The following is a 16,454-nucleotide window of genomic DNA, read 5'->3' as shown; positions in this document are numbered from 1 at the left end:
TGACTAAAGATCACAAGGTCACTACCAATTCAATGTAAAAGCTCATACCACACACCTTACGACTACAAAAGACATATAATTCTATCCCATACGACGAGAATTATTAAATATGATGGAAACTGAAATGCAAACACCTCAACTGTCGCGTTTATGGTTCGCCGCCAATTGTTTTGATAATGAAAAGCAGATCCATATTGTTCAATGTGTGCTTTTCCTCTTAAAAAGTGGAAATAGCAGACATTCGAGTGGTGTGCCCAGGATTTTCGAAGAGGGTATTTTTTAGTAGTCATTTCTGAAGTCCTCATTTTGCAACTGGACACTCGGAAGAATCTTGATTACTCCAGACAAACCCTGCCGTGACAGTAAACATGTGGATGGGGGCTGAAAAAGGACCTGTTATGACCCAGACCTTCAAGAGTGGGGAAAAGTACAGGTCGTTGGACCTGTCTACCTGTTCGGAAGCGTTCGGCTGTTCTCGGCACCGGCAGAGATCAGAGAGATTCGCACCATTCTGCGATGAGTTGGGCCGACGAATACCATTGCCTTAAATAGGAAACTTGGCGGGAGGGTTCGGCACAAGGGGTAGTACTGGGGGCCTCATTTCGATGCGCTAAGATTAGCGAAACTCTTGCGTATTTCGAGCTGTTTCATGCTGTCGCTTGGCTTATTTCGCACAAATACGAGAGTATTCTGACTTAATAAGGTGGGTGTGCGCAATTTCGCCATGTTTTCAATTCTGCCAGGTACCTGTATTTCCCAACACGTCGGTCTAAGTCTGTAGATGGTGCTAGTGTATAGGTAGGTAGCACACGCTGATCGTGTTTTGTCTCATTTCGATGGGGAGGAGCTAAGCGGGAAAGACAGGCAGTCATTGTGTGTGCGAGACGAAGCTTTGTTATAAGATCGAGAGTGCGGTCCTTTTGTCCAGGAAGGAGGGTTCGAAGCTATGTAGTATGTATTGCATTGTGAAGACGAACGTTTTCTGCCTACAATGATACGTGTAACGTTGTGTCGTAAACATTGAGAGTCATAGTTTCACCACATTTGTGTAGTCATTGGAAGTGCTTGAAATTTCGCCATGAAGAACAAAGGGTGGCGAAATTATAATCTATGCTAATGCGCATGACGTAATGGCGCAAAGGCAGTGATATCTCCTTTCCTTGGGTTTCGTTGCAGATGATGGCAGACAGACGGGATCAAGGAAAGTACTGCAAGTGGTCAGCGAATGATTTAAGCAGAGCTGTGACCAGTGTTACCCAGCAGCAACTGTCTGTCAACGCTGCAAGTAAACAGTTCAACATGCCACGCCGAAAATTAGGTGCCTATGTACAAGCACGAAAAAAACAACGGACATGCGCTGGTAGAAAACCTGTGTTAAATGTAGCAGAGGAAGATGTCCTAGTCCAGAGGATTGTGCGGCTAGTGGACGTAGGATTTTCTCTCACACCGCGACTGTTGAAAAAGTGTGTTTACACGTTTTGTACACAAAACAAACAGTCACACCCTTTCAACAATATGCAAGGTGCAGCAGGTCGAACATGGCTTCGTGGGTTTATTGCACGACATCCTGAAGTGGCTAAAAGAAAAGCTCAACATTTAAATGAAGAAAGGACCCAGAAGTTAAATAGGTTCATTGTCCACGATTATTTTCAGAAATTACACAAAGTGCTCGTTGATCTGGATCTTGTGCAGAAACCCGAGCGGGTATTTAATGTTTATAAGAAGGGATGTCGCTTAAGTTTACATCATCAGTCTGTTGTTTTGGCCAAGACTGGGTCCAGACGTGTGCACTACAGAGGAGAGGAGCATGGGGAAAATGTGTACTGTGCAAATGCAGTAGGAACTGTCATTCCGCCAATGATTCTGTTCAAAGGGCAAGGCCTGAAAAGAGAATGGGACAATAATCTGCCTAATGTGAGTGTCGTGCAGGTGACTCCAAAAGGTTCAATGACTACTGAAGTGTTTGTTCAATGGCTGGAACATTTTGCTCGGTTCAAACCGAATGGACAGTGCTTACTAGTGTTGGATGGAGCCAAGTGCCACTTGGATCACACATTTCTTGATGCTGCTGACAGACATGATGTTACCCTTTTCTGCCTACCAAGCAACACTACACACGAACTTCAACCGTTGGACAATTCTGTCTTCCGATCCTTTGAGTCATATTGGGATGACGAACTTATGAACTATGGGCACGAACGGAAGACAGAAATTTGCCAAAACATCGCTTTGATGCGATTTTCACGCCTGCTTGGGAAAAGGCCACAGTTCCGAGAAATGTTGTGTCCGGATTTGAAGCATATGTTTCCATGGAATCCTAATAGAATCCCTGATGAAGCTTTCGCGCCCAGTGAAACTACAGCAATACCTGTTGTACCCGAGGAACACACAGACGTCGCAGTCCCTGGACCAAGCAATGTCGTACACCAGACACCTACAAGTACGGCGACGCGGCATGTTGATACGAATGAGACGTCTGATTCTCATCACGATTCAGCTGCACAGAGCAATCCGATGAATAGGATTCGCGCCTTTCGGAACATTCTGTCTACCCCAAGGAGAAAAACCCCTCCGACGAAAACGCGCAAAGCCATCAACAGTCGGGCTACTGTTATTACCAGATCCTTATTTCCAGAAAAAATCACCGGGAACATCTAGAAGATGAAGGTCCACACAGGGTTGGGTTGGGAGTACACCTATTCGTCCAAGTTGGTTTTGTTTTCTGCGTGCACAGGATGTTGTCAAAGACATGCGACTTTGTGAAAGTTGTGCCCGTCATGTTCATGAAGAGTGTGTTGGTTTGACGAAAGCGGATAAAGAATTGTTTTTCTGTCCTGAATGCTCTCGGTAACATCAAGAAAGGTTCAATGTTGTGTGACACGTGTTTCTTAAACTTAGATAATGTTCATATTCCTGTCCGAATAATAATCACACTCATCATTTAATACATATTTCATAATGATTATATATTATGTTCGTCATTACTATCTATATATCATGGGGTGAAAATATGTTTGTTTTGTATTATTTGTTTTGTACCGTGGTTTGTCCTATCCCCTCTGTTTACAGTGGGTGGCAAATTTTTTGTACAGGGTGTATGCAATTTCGCCAGTTGCAAGGTTTTTCTATTGTATTTTGAAGTACCTGATTAATAGCCTATGAACGTGATTTTCTTCCCACACATACCTTAACCTATATACTATCAATTTCCAGTACAGACGTTATCACCATACCTATCAGGAATTTGCAACGGTCGTTCAAAGCTTAACGTGGCGAAATTGCGCACACCTACCTTATTTTTACTGCTTCTCTAAAATATATAAAATGCAATATTTTTATTATTTTGCTTGGCCATCACCGCATCTCCCGATGATCAGACTCCTCGCCTCTGCTAAAGATTGGATATGGATATCGACGCCCTCCCTGCGTGCCACTGGCCCTTTGGGTGTGTGCCAGAGGCGTCTAAAGGAGAAGCAGCGTGATGACGGAAGATTGCAATCCGTAACACACGAATCATTATATTTTTAATATTACACATAATACACACACACATTGCGTCATCATTCTCAATATACCGAGTACAGTACGGTGTTGCGATAATGTAAATGGCCCCTTAAGAACGAAGCATGTGGCAACAAGGCAATGTTAGTTCTCATTCAGGCTCGTACCAGCGAACAGCCTCAACGGTGCATGCTACGTTGAAAATTCAAGCACAACTAACTAACTAACTAACTAACTCTCTAGCCTTTTTAAACCCGAAGGTTCATGGCTGCAGCAACACAGGCCTTCCATGTTTCCCTATCTTGAGCAAGATCTATATATTCTTTTCCATCCCTACCGATTTCCTTTAGGTCCATCTCAACGTTGTCCCTCCATCTTCGTCTTGGCCTTCCTACAGGTCTCTTACCATCAGGTTTCCCAACAAGAATCCTGTAAACTCCTCTTTCCTCTTCCATTCGTGCCACATGGCCTGCCCACCTAAGTCTTCTTGATTTCATTATTCTAATAATATCTGGACATGAATACAAATTATGTAGTTCTAAATTATGTAACCTTCTCCACTCACCGGTCTCCTCATCCCTTTTAGGTCCAAAGATTTTCCTAAGGATCTTATTTTCAAATACTCTCAATTTATGTTCCTCTTTCAATGTAAGGGACCAAGTTTCGCATCCGTATAATACTACAGGCAAAATTACTGTTTTGTATATTTTAACTTTTAGTTTCATAGATATTAAACGAGAAGACAAAAGTTTATGAAGAGAGAAGTAACATGCATTTCCTGAATTAAGCCTACTTTTTATTTCCTCTTTAATATCATTTTCATTTGTTAATATTACTCCTAAGTATTTGAATTTGGAAATTGGTTCGAACGAGTTGTTATCAATAATTAGATTTTGATTATTACCTAACACTTGGTTTCGGCCTGTAAGCATATATTTAGTTTTCTCTTTGTTAACTTCCAAACCTATCTCTTTAGCAGTTTTGAAAAATATTTTAGCATTATTCTTAATTGTATTCACATCATCCCCCAGTAAATCTACATCATCTGCATATGCTAACAACTGAGTCACACCATTTAATTTTAGTCCTTCTTTAGTTTCTTTTACATTCCTAACTGCATATTCTAAGGCAAAACTAAAGAGCAATGGAGATAATGCATCTCCTTGTTTTAACCCATCATGAATTGTAAATTTGTCAGACATATTAATACCCACACGAATTTTACCTTCTGTTTCACTGGTGCATACTTTTATCATACTAACAAGCTTCTTAGGTATTCCAAACTCTACTAATATATTATATAATTTATCTCTTTAGACCGAATCATATGCTTTTTTGAAATCAATGAATAGCTGATGGACATTTTGATTATATTCCCACTTTTTTTCAAGTGTCTGTCTGATGTGAAAAATTTGATCTGTTACGTTTAAATCCACATTGATAATCACCTATAATTTCATTAGTATATGGGGTTAGTCTTGTTAAAAGAATGTTAGATAATATTTTATATGTTGTTGAGAGTAAAGAAATTCCACGGTAATTATTGCAGTTCATTTTATCACCTTTTCTAAACACAGGAACAATTATGGATTCTTTCCACTCTTGAGGGATTTCTTCTTTATTCCATATTAAACAGATTAATTTATGAATTTGACATATTAATGAATTTCCACCATATTTAATTAACTCAGCTGGTATTAAATCAATGACAGGTGCTTTGTTATTCTTTAGCCTTTTAATAGCATCTTTAACTTCAGTCAAGTTAGGTTCTGGAACTAAAGGTTCTGCTGTGTGGACTTCAATCACTTCTGATTTATCTCCTACATGGATATTTAAAAGGTCATTAAAGTAGTTCTTCCATCTATTTAGAATATCACTTGGGTCAGCTAGAAAATCACCGTCTTTATCTTTTATCAAGTTTACTTTAGGTTGCCAGCCCTTTCTAAACTCATTTACACCTTTATATAAATCTTTGATATTTTTATTTTTGCTCATTATGTTTGTTTCAATTTCGTTAATTTGGTTTTCAAGTAATCTCTTTTTTTACTTCTAAATATGCGGTTAACTTCTCGCTTTATTCTATTATAATTGTTTAGATTTGTATCATCAGAGTTATTTAACCACCTAAGTCTAGCCTGATTTCTTATTTCTATTAGATTATGACATTCATTATCAAACCATGGCTTACTTTTTCTCGGTTTATGGTATCCTATACTTTCTTTAGCTGCTGATTCTATTGCATTACGTATGTGCTCCCAATTCTTATTTACGTCTGTTTCATTTATATCTTCATCATTCACTTAAATCCTGCAAAACATCAAATCTATTTGACAGTTTAATTTGGTAATCTTTCTTAATTCTTTCATCAGTAAACTTTCCTGTATCAAATTTTAGAACTTTTAGATTTTGTTGCTTATGATTTATCACTGAGAGTCTTTCTCTTAATTTAGCAATTACTAAATAATGGTCACTGGCACAGTCAGCACCTCTATGTGTACGAACGTCAATTATATTAGTATGCCTTCTCTTATCAATGAGAATATGATCTATCTGATTATGAGTTTTACCATCTGGAGAAGACCAGGTATATTTATGGATATCTATATGTTTAAAAGTGGTACTTTTCACAATTAAATTCTTTGAGGTTGCAAAAGTAATCAATCTTATACCATTATCATTACTTAATTCATGAAGACTTTCTTTACCAATCGTGGGTTTAAATGTCTCTTCTTTGCCAATCTGTGCATTACAGTCACCTAACAGAATTTTCATATCATACTGAGAAAATTTATCAAAGACCTGTTCTAACTCTGTATAAAAATCATCATTAGTATTATCATCTTTATCTTCCGTTGGTGCATGTATGTTTATTAAAATAATTTTACACCACCTACCCTGTAAAACTGCATATGATATCCTATCATTAATAAATTCTTCTGTTTTTAGAGCCGAGATAATTCTATTATTTATGAAAAAGCCTGTTCCAAAATTATGATTTTCAGTACCACCATAGAAAAAAGTATAATTTTTAGTTTTACAATTCCCTTCTCCTGGCCACCTAACTTCCTGGACAGCTACTACATCTAATTTATACTTAACTATTTCATTAACTGTACACTGAAATGCCCCAGGCCGGTAAAGGCTCAGAACATTCCAGGTGCCTAATTTAATATCCTTATTCCTAATGTAGATCTTATCCTTAGTCCAGGGACCTCCCAAAGTAGTCCCCACCCGGAGATCCGAACGGGGGACTATTTTACCTCCGGAATATTTTACCTTGGGAACATCCATGGCCTTATATTGTTCTTTCTTGACATGTCTTTTTACAGTGCAGAGTTGTCAGCTCTACGCCTAACCCCCAATATGAATGGAGGAACTACTACACAAGACAAACACAAACACATTAGACAGCACAATTACTACACAAGACGAACACAAACACATTAGACAGCACAACTACTACGCAAGACACACACAAACACATCACAACTATAACAAAATATAAACACAAACACAAACACACCACTACTACTACACAAGACAAACACAAACAAATTAGACAGCACAACTACTACGCAAGACAAAACCAACATACTAGACAGCACAACTACAACACAAGACACATACATACACACCACCGATACTACACAAGACAAACAGAAACACATTAGACAGCATAACTACTACACAAAATAAACACAAACACACTAGGCACCACAACTACTACACAAGACAAACCTAAACACACTACACAGTACAACTGCTGCACAAGACACAAAAACACATAACAACCACTACACAAGAAAAAACACAAATGCACAACTACCACTACACAAGATTATATATATATATATATATATATATATATATATATATATATATATATAATGGATAAAAGCAAGGAGGGCCAAAAGGGCTAAGTAAAAATCAAATAAGGTAAAAGGAAACACTCACCGGACAGTAGGAAAATTCAAAATTTTCGCTAATGTATAGCATCATCGGTGTGAGAAGAAACAGAAGACGGAACCGGAAGTTGGGGTCCTGCAGAGCGAAAATTTTGAATTTTCCTACTGTCCGGTGAGTGTTTCCTTTTACCTTATTTGATTTTTACTTAGCCCTTTTGGCCCTCCTTGCTTTTATCCATTATTATCCACTTTTGGTATGAATCCTTTCACGTATAACTCCTATCAACTGAACCGCCTGCGATCTCTTATTGTTTCCTACCCCAAAGCTACGTCCCATGCACGCTTCCTGCACTCATGTTTGATATTAGGCCTAACACCCAAAAGCCTCACACCCAAACTGCCGTTTTCCGCCATGCCCCCAAGCATAAAACCCACGATTTTCCCACTAGCGAGAAATTTCGCTATTGAACTGACCCACGCCATGTACCGATCCCAGCTAAATCGCGCCCGAGAACTGTCCATTTCTATTCAATCCCTTACCAAAATCCTGTTGCTGACCCCAGGTAACCACCATCACAAAATAGACTCCTTCTGGCACACCGCCCATTCCATTGCCAGTGATCTTAACACTAAACACCTCCAAAAACTCTCCAATCTCTGCCGTCAAGCTTTTCAGACTGGCTGCACCCTTCCCCTTCCACTGCCGCCCAATTTCCACACCAACATGCCCGCTATTACCCGACCCCCCTCTACCATTGCCCACCCCTCCCACACCACCACAGACCCCCCCTGAAAACCAAAACTGCACTCCCATACATCGCACCTTGGGAAACAACCAGTCCACGGACAAACCCACTCCTACCAGATCCATGACCACCAATGACCCTAACCCACTCAAAAACAACCAGACCGTACTCAATTTATCCAGCCATAAACTGAGCACTGATGAAATAGCTGTTTTATCCAAAGGCCTCACCTTCTCCCCCACAACTTTCCGATGGCAACATTTCTGGGCCAAAAATTCCTCACTCCAAACTACTACCAGTGAAACCCACCCGAGCCTCCTTCAATTTAGCCCCCCCTCCTCCCAAGATCCACCCCCCTGCCCCCCAACCACCCCTTGGAAAGATACATCACTGCCGTCATTTCCACCACCTCTGACAGCTCATTCTTAAATAACTTTCACAACCAACCTAACCTCAATCCCCCCCAACAGAAAGCTCTCAGAGACCTCCGCAACAACCACAACTTCAAAATCCTCCCAGCTGACAAGGGGTCCACCACGGTGGTCTTGAACTCTCAAGACTACCTGGCGGAAGCCAACCGCCAGCTGGCTGACCCCTCCACCTACAAACCCACCACAGTTGACCTATCCGCCGAACACCTCACCAAAATCCGGGACTTCATCCACACCCGCGGCCCACCTGAAGGCCTAACAGCTCGTACCACCGCCATGTTAATACCCGACAATCCCCGCACCCCCACCTTCTATCTATTGCCCAAAATCCACAAACCTGGCAACCCTGGCAGACCCATTGTGTCCAGCTATAACTCACCTACAGAACGAATCTCAGCCTTTGTTGACTCCCATCTCCAGCCTCTTGTGAAAGCTCTGCCCTCCTACCTCCGTGACACCAACCACTTCCTCCAGAAAATCAGCACCCTCCCACCATTGCCCCCAAATACCATCCTTGCCACCATTGATGTCACTTCCCTCTACACCAACATACCTCACTCCCATGGCCTCCGCTCCATAGAATTCTATCTCAATAGCAGACCCAAACCTCACAACCCCAGCACCAACTTCCTGACCCACCTAGCCCACCTTGTCCTCACTTGTAACAACTTCACCTTTGAAAACCAAAATTTCCTACAGATCCGAGGTACAGCCATGGGTACCAGAATGGCCCCATCCTATGCAAACCTCCTCATGGGCCAACTTGAGCAAGAGTTTTTGGCTACCCAACCCCTCCAACCCCTCCTCTGGCTCCGCTTCATCGACGACATCTTCATGCTCTGGACACATGGAGAACCATCCTTGTCAGCCTTCCTGGACCAACTTAACCACTTCCGTTCCCTAAAATTCACCTGGACACACTCCCCCAACCAGATCACCTTCCTGGATGTGGACGTGCACATCGAGGGAGGACACCTGACTACCTCCATCCACATAAAACCCACCAACCACATGCAATACCTACACTTCTCCAGCTCCCACCCGTTCCACACCAAAAAAGCAATTCCATTCTCTCTGGCCCTCAGGGGACAGCGCCTGAACACTTCACCCACCTCCCGCCAGAATTATAACCTCCGCCTACACCAGGCCCTGGTTAACCGTGGATATCCCTCCATCCTGGTCACCAAGCAAATATCACGAGCTGCCTCACATACCACTACCACCAAAAAACCTGCTGCCACCAACCCACCTGCACTCATCACCCAATATCATCCCCACATCAACAAAATCAGGCACACACTGCACTCTCTTCTCCCAATCCTCCACAGTGATCCCGAAACCAAAAACATATTTCCCGACAAACCCAGGGTGGTTTTCAAACGCCCCCCTAACCTCCAAAACATCCTGGTCCACAACACTCCTTCACCACACATCCAACACCCCCCTGCCCATAAATGCAACCGACCCAGGTGCAAGACCTGTCCCATCCTCATCACTTCTCACACCCTCCAGGTGCACACGGCCACTGGCAAATTTACCCTCTATCCCAAAGGGACCTGCCATGCCTCAAACCTTATCTACATCCTCACCTGCAACATCTGTGGTGATTTTTACCTGGGGGAAACATCAACGGTCCTCAACCTCCGCATCAATAACCACCGCTCCTCCACCCACAACCTGGACTTCACTGTCGCCGTCCACACCAACCACCACAACATCAGTTTCAACGACTGCTTCCGGGTAGCGATCATCCACCTCCTACCCCAACCAGCCAACACCTCTGTTCGCAAAAGATGGGAGAGGGCCTATATATCGGCCATGAGTGCAACCACTCCACCTGGCCTGAACAAGGCCACCCAGTAATGCCCAACCCTCACCCACCTTCCCGCCTCCCTCCCAACTCATCCTACACACTCACAGTTTACGACGAGCCTGGTGACGAAACAGTGTTTTTTTTCGTTCTACGCACCGCTTCTTCTTCAATGGGGACCTGGCAACTCTGCAGGACCCCAACTTCCGGTTCCGTCTTCTGTTTCTTCTCACACCGATGATGCTATAAATTAGCGAAAATTTTGAATTTTCCTACTGTCCGGTGAGTGTTTCCTTTTACCTTATTTGATTTATATATATATATATATATATATATATATATATATATATATATATATATATATATATATATATAAGGTTGTAACGTGAAGGGTAGTTTCCTTGTTAATACGTTCTGTGTATTGGTTCCAAGTAACATGTGTAGTAAAGGTACTATGATTGAGTTATTTTTGGGACGAAGCAAGTGCAATTGTAACTCACTCACTTTTAGGAAGTAACTTTCCATAGACAGTGTGCATGCATATGATTGACTAATTTGATGAATTTTACTTCGCCTTTCTGCAACTATTGGCTAAGTGCGAAGATGAAGATGTGTAATAACATCATGATATTGGCGAAGGGACACTCACAAATAACACCCATGCCCCCATGCACATTGGTGTTAGTGTCCAGTTTAAAACACTGATCTCAGTTTATTGTAAGTGGTGAATCGAGGGCGTGTGTGTAATAACCGTAAACTACAGGAAAATAAGAAATGAAAATCCAACATATAATACTCACATGGCAAATCTGGTTCTGTAAGATATATTAACTCTGGTGGTAGAACTTCCGGTATGCCTCCGACTTTTGTACTATCAACCTGCAAATGACCCACAGGAAGCACATTATATTGAAAACCTCATATTTCCAACAACTTTACCCTCTTTCTATTTTTCGCCAACTGCACTAATAACGCAGTTGTCCTATGGTGTCAAGACTATTGAAACACCCTGTACATATACAGATTGTCAAAAATTGAACTATTAATATTCCATGGGCTTAGTCTGACACTATTTTCGATGCTACTGTTGAGTTCTGGCACATCGAAAACATAAGATTTGATCCAAAACATGATCAAATAGCTGAAAGGGTTATTTTTAGATTTTTCGCGGCCATATCTAATATTATTTCATAAGATGCGTCTTTTTAATTTCTGGTTATCATAATACAGTTATAAACTGCAAATTTGGTAAAAATAAGATGTCATGAATGATAAATAACTGCAATAAACTAACAGGTTTCAGGTTTAGAATCTTCGTCATGACCGCCATTTTGAAGACGCCATTACAGACAAACGAGGGCTTAAAAACTTGGGGTCTGGGGCGTTTTCGGATCGGCATGAATGTACCATCCGCCCGAAGGCAACGTTCTCCGCCGGAAGTGAAATATTTTCCTCCGTTCCGACCGCACTAAACAGTTTGTAGTCTTTCACCAAATAGGGAAGGAAGAAATCCAGAGTAAATTTTCTCCAAAGTTGTCGAGTTTTTTGTGAATAACTGTATTTCTGGTTAATGTGTATTTATAAGACATTAAGATGTTTCTTTAAACTACTTGTAACAGTAGAATTGAAGATTTTGCTTTTGACACAGCAATAACTAACTTCATAGACTTCTTAAACCCGAAGGTTATGGCTGCAGTAGCACAAGCCTTCCATCTGTCCTTCTCCTCGACAAGATACATCAAATCGTATCCAATCTTTCCATCCCAACGTTATCTCTCCATTTTCGTCTTGGCCTTTTACCATCACGTGTCCCAACAAGAATCCCTTAAACTCTTCTTTCCTCTCCCAAATAAGTCTTCTCGATTTAATTATTCTAATAATGTCTGGACATGAATACAATTTATGCAGTTCTATATTATGTAACCTTCTTCACTCACCTGTCGCCTCATTCCTTTTAGGTACAATTACTCTTGTAAGGATTTTGTTTTCAAATACTCTTATTTATTTCAACGTAAGGGACCAAGTTTCGCTTCCATATAATAATTCAGTCAAAATTACTCTTTTGTATATTTTAACCTTTAGTATCTTAGATATCATACTTACTTATTTACTTCTTCTTCTTCCCCTTCGTACTGTTAGGCGTCAGGGTCCTTCAGCCATCTGCTAAAACTCTTCCTATCTTGTCCCATTCTCTAAACTTCCATTAGTGCCTTCCCTCTTTTTGTAACCATCTCTGACACGTACTGTTTCCATTCTATCCGAGGTCTTCCTCTTCCTCTCCTTCCTTGTGGTCTCGCTTCCATTATTTGTTTCGGTTTTCTTTCTTCTCCCATTCTCATGAAATCGCCATACCAGCCGAGTGTTGTTCTCTCTACTATCTCTTCTGTTGATTCTACTTGTAGCTGTTCCCTGATTTTAGTGTTCCTGAATCTATCTCGTCTGGTTTTTCCTACGACACTTCTGAGATATTTCATCTCTGCTGCTGTTAATCTATTTTTATGCTTATTTTCGAGCGTTAAACTTTCAATGCCATAGAGTATTGTTGGTATAATTATGGTTTTATAAATCCTTAATCTAGTATTTTCTTGTACCTCCTTTATTCCTACTATTGTATTACTTATTTGGTAATATGTTTTATTTGTTTTTTTTAACCCTGCTATTTATTTCTTCTTCTACTTTTCCATCGGCTGTTATTATTGTTCCCAAATATTCATATCTATTCACATGTTCTAGCTGTTCTCCTTGCCATTTTATTTCCAATCTCTCTTCATTTCCATGCTTATATATATATATATATTAATTTACTATTCTTTCGGTTCACTATTATTTCTCTATCTTGTATTGAGCAGGCCCATTCTATTACTGTATTTTGTTGTTCCTGTTTAGTTGATGTTATTAATGCTATGTCATTAGCATACAGAAATGATTGTACATAAACTGGTTTCAGTTTCCTATTTCCAAACTTACATTTTCGTGTTCGTCTTCTACGTTGTTTATGTATTTGATCCATTAGTATTATAAATAGTAAGGGGCTGATGCTATCTTCTTGTTTAACTCCTTTTTTCATGTTAATTTCTTTTTGATTTCTCACCTCTTATTCTCACTATTCCTTTAACAGTCTTGCAGACACTTTGTATTCTTCTTACTAGTTTTTCTGAAGCTTATATTTTCTGTAACGCTGACCATTGTTGTTTGTTGTCGGGGTATTGGTTCAAAAGATGCCTTTAAATCAAAAAATGCTACAGATAGTTATTTTTCTCGGCTAAGAAATTTATCTATGACTTGTAGCGTGAAAATGTGATGTTGCGTTTGTCTTCCTCTTTTGAAAGCTGCTTGTTCTTCTTCTAATTCCTCTTCTACTTCATCTCTTAACCTTCTTTCTAAGATTCTTGTGTATATTTTTAGAGCTACTGAAGATAGACAGATTGCTCTGTAATTTTCACATTTTACAGTGCTACCCTTTTTGTGGATTGGTATGATCATGTTTCTTTCCCAATCTTTGGGTATTTTAATTCTTTTCCATGCTTCATTACAAATCTTCCTCAACCATTGTACAACTTTCTTTCCTCGCATCTTTATTAGTGTGGATATACTCCGTCTGCTCCTGCTGCTTTTTCTAATTTTACTCTCTTTATTGCATCCTCCACTTCTTGCATTTTTATTTCATGTCTTCCATCCTCTTCTACATTTGCACTCTCTATTTTATCTTTTTCATTTATTCTCCTATTTTAATTTTTGTGTACTTTACTTTTTGTATCTGTTTAGGTTCCTAAAATCTTGTTCTCATTATTAGTAATTTATGCTCGGTGCTTAGTTCTGCACTTCTGTACACTCTGACATCTTGTATTGCATACCTTGTATTTTCTGTGTAGTTGAAATAATCTATTGCACTTCCTACTCTTCTCCTTTCTGCTACAAATGTTATTTTATGTATTGTTTTATGTGGAATTTTTTTTCCTATAAGCAAATTATTGTCTATACAATATTTAATCATTCTTTCTTCATTGCTATTCTTCACTGTTTCTGCTGTATCCTTTCCCATACACTCGTTCCCCTTCCCTGGTTCATTTCCAATTCTGACATTCCAGTCTCCCATGATGATCACATGTCTCGCAAAGTCCTTAGCCTTATTCATAGTATCCTATAGATTATCATAGAAGATATCTTTCTCATATTCATTTGCATCCTCTGTAGGTGCATAGATCTGAATAAGTAATATCTTCTCCTCCATTTCCATATCTACTCTTAATATTGTTGATGTAATTGGTTCCCAATTTACTATTTTCTTCGTACATACTCCTTCAAATATTATACCTACACCTTCTTTTGCTCTTGATTTTTTATCTACTCCTGAGAATATTAAGGTATATCCCTTATTCATCAGCATCTCTCCTGATCCTTTCTTTTTGGTCTCGCTTATGCCTAAGATTTTAATCTTGTATTTTTCCATTTCTTCTACGTATTATCTCACACTCTTTTCCTTTCAGAAAGGTTATATTCCATGTTCCAATAATCATTTTCCTTTTCTTACCTTGTCGTTTCCATTTGATCTGTCTGGCACGCACCTTCTGTATTCTCTTAATAAAATGAATTTCGACGCCACGTGGGTTATTAGCCCTACGGTGTGTCTTATGGCTTTCCGGCCTGCCAGTTTGGAGGGTTTACTCCCTCGCAGTGTCACAGCCATTCTGTTGCTCCAACTCCGCCTGTGACTGTCTCGTTCTAGACTCTTTTAGACTGATGTCCTCATCGACTCTAGGCCAGTACTGAAGAGGCTGCTGCCCCTCTTCATGGATTTTTATCGACTTCCCAGTCTAGATCCACAGTGTTTAGGGAAATCAGGGTCACCTCGAGAAGGATGTGCTCGTCGAAAACGCACTGCGGTCTTGGCAAGAGAGAGGTTATATGTTCACTTCACTTTGCCCTGGGTCACCACTCGACCCCTCTTAGATATCATACGAGAAGATAAAAGTATATGAAGAGAAAAGTAGCACGAATTCCCTGAATTAAGTCTGGTTTTTATTTTATTTTCAATATAAATTTCATTTGTTAGTATTACTCCTAAGTCAGGGGTTCCCAAACTTTTTCGTCTTACGGCGCCCTTAGTGTTTCAAGATTTTCCAGCGGTGCTCAAGGTAGAATGTAGGCCTATCTAACACTTGTAACGCTCAGTTTGTGTGGTTAGTTTGGTTGTCTTAAGTTTAAAAATATAGACATATTTCAGAAGCATTGTATGTGTAAAAGCTATTAAATAAGCACATATTTGGTACAATCCTATCATTTTAGTGAAAATATTGTAATATTTCCCGGAGCTCCTGTAAGCTAGTCCCAGGACTCTGCGGCGCACACTTTGGGAACCACGTTCCTAAGTACTTGAATTTGCAAACTGATGCAAACGAGTTGTTATCAATTATTCGATCTTGATTACTAGCTAACACTTGCCTTCGGCCTGTAATTATATATATACTCGTAGTTTTCTATTTGAAGCAGCAATACTTAATAAACTTGTAATAACTACTTTGTAAAACTGCTTGCTCTGAATGAACAGTTCTCTCATTATTAAAAAAAAATAAACTCTGTTTACCCTTGCAGATCAGAGATAAATGGACCAGAGCCAATGTCGATCCGGTGGAAGAATGGATTCCTATGGAAGATTTAGATGGCAAAACATACTGTCGGTATCCTGGAACTTGAATTCTGGAGAATTTATGGGAAAATGATTTTAATACGGATGTGAACACCAAACCTCAGCTCTTCGAGTCATTTCTCAATAGCATCATTGTTGTTAACAAATCAAATGATGGAGTTACCAGAAATTTATTGGAATTCTTGTTATATTGTTTATGGTGTGTTAAATATAATTTTAGTTGAATAAAGAAATATTCTCTGAACTGTATATTAGTATATGCTTTATTGTAGTCAACAACTTAAATTATTTCATAGTTACTTTTCTCACGTTTAGTTAATCGAATTAAACTGTTAATTCCATTTTAAATTACAGCAAGAAAGGATCTAAGTTGCAGTACTATTACATGAGTCAAATGAAATCTTTAACTTCTTG

The 16,454-nt window shown here is 39.7% G+C and overlaps 1 protein-coding gene across 1 annotated transcript in view; it reads left to right on the top strand.

The window, feature by feature from the left end:
* Positions 1 to 16,198, top strand: part of LOC145980420 (dipeptidase 1-like) — a 168,804-nt gene extending 152,606 nt beyond the window's left edge. Inside the window, exon 12 of the mRNA XM_083113502.1 lies at positions 15,986 to 16,198. Coding sequence (XP_082969628.1) covers positions 15,986 to 16,087 — 102 coding nt within the window. The 3' untranslated portion in view covers positions 16,088 to 16,198. The remainder of the gene's footprint in view (positions 1 to 15,985) is intronic.
* The last annotated feature ends 256 nt before the right edge of the window (positions 16,199 to 16,454 follow it).

The sequence above is a fragment of the Lepisma saccharinum genome, chromosome 27, assembly GCF_977018435.1.
Source record: "Lepisma saccharinum chromosome 27, izLepSacc3.1, whole genome shotgun sequence".
Taxonomy (NCBI): domain Eukaryota; kingdom Metazoa; phylum Arthropoda; class Insecta; order Zygentoma; family Lepismatidae; genus Lepisma; species Lepisma saccharinum.
Note: the sequence above shows the minus strand (reverse complement) of the source record. Positions and strands in the feature narration are given on the sequence as shown.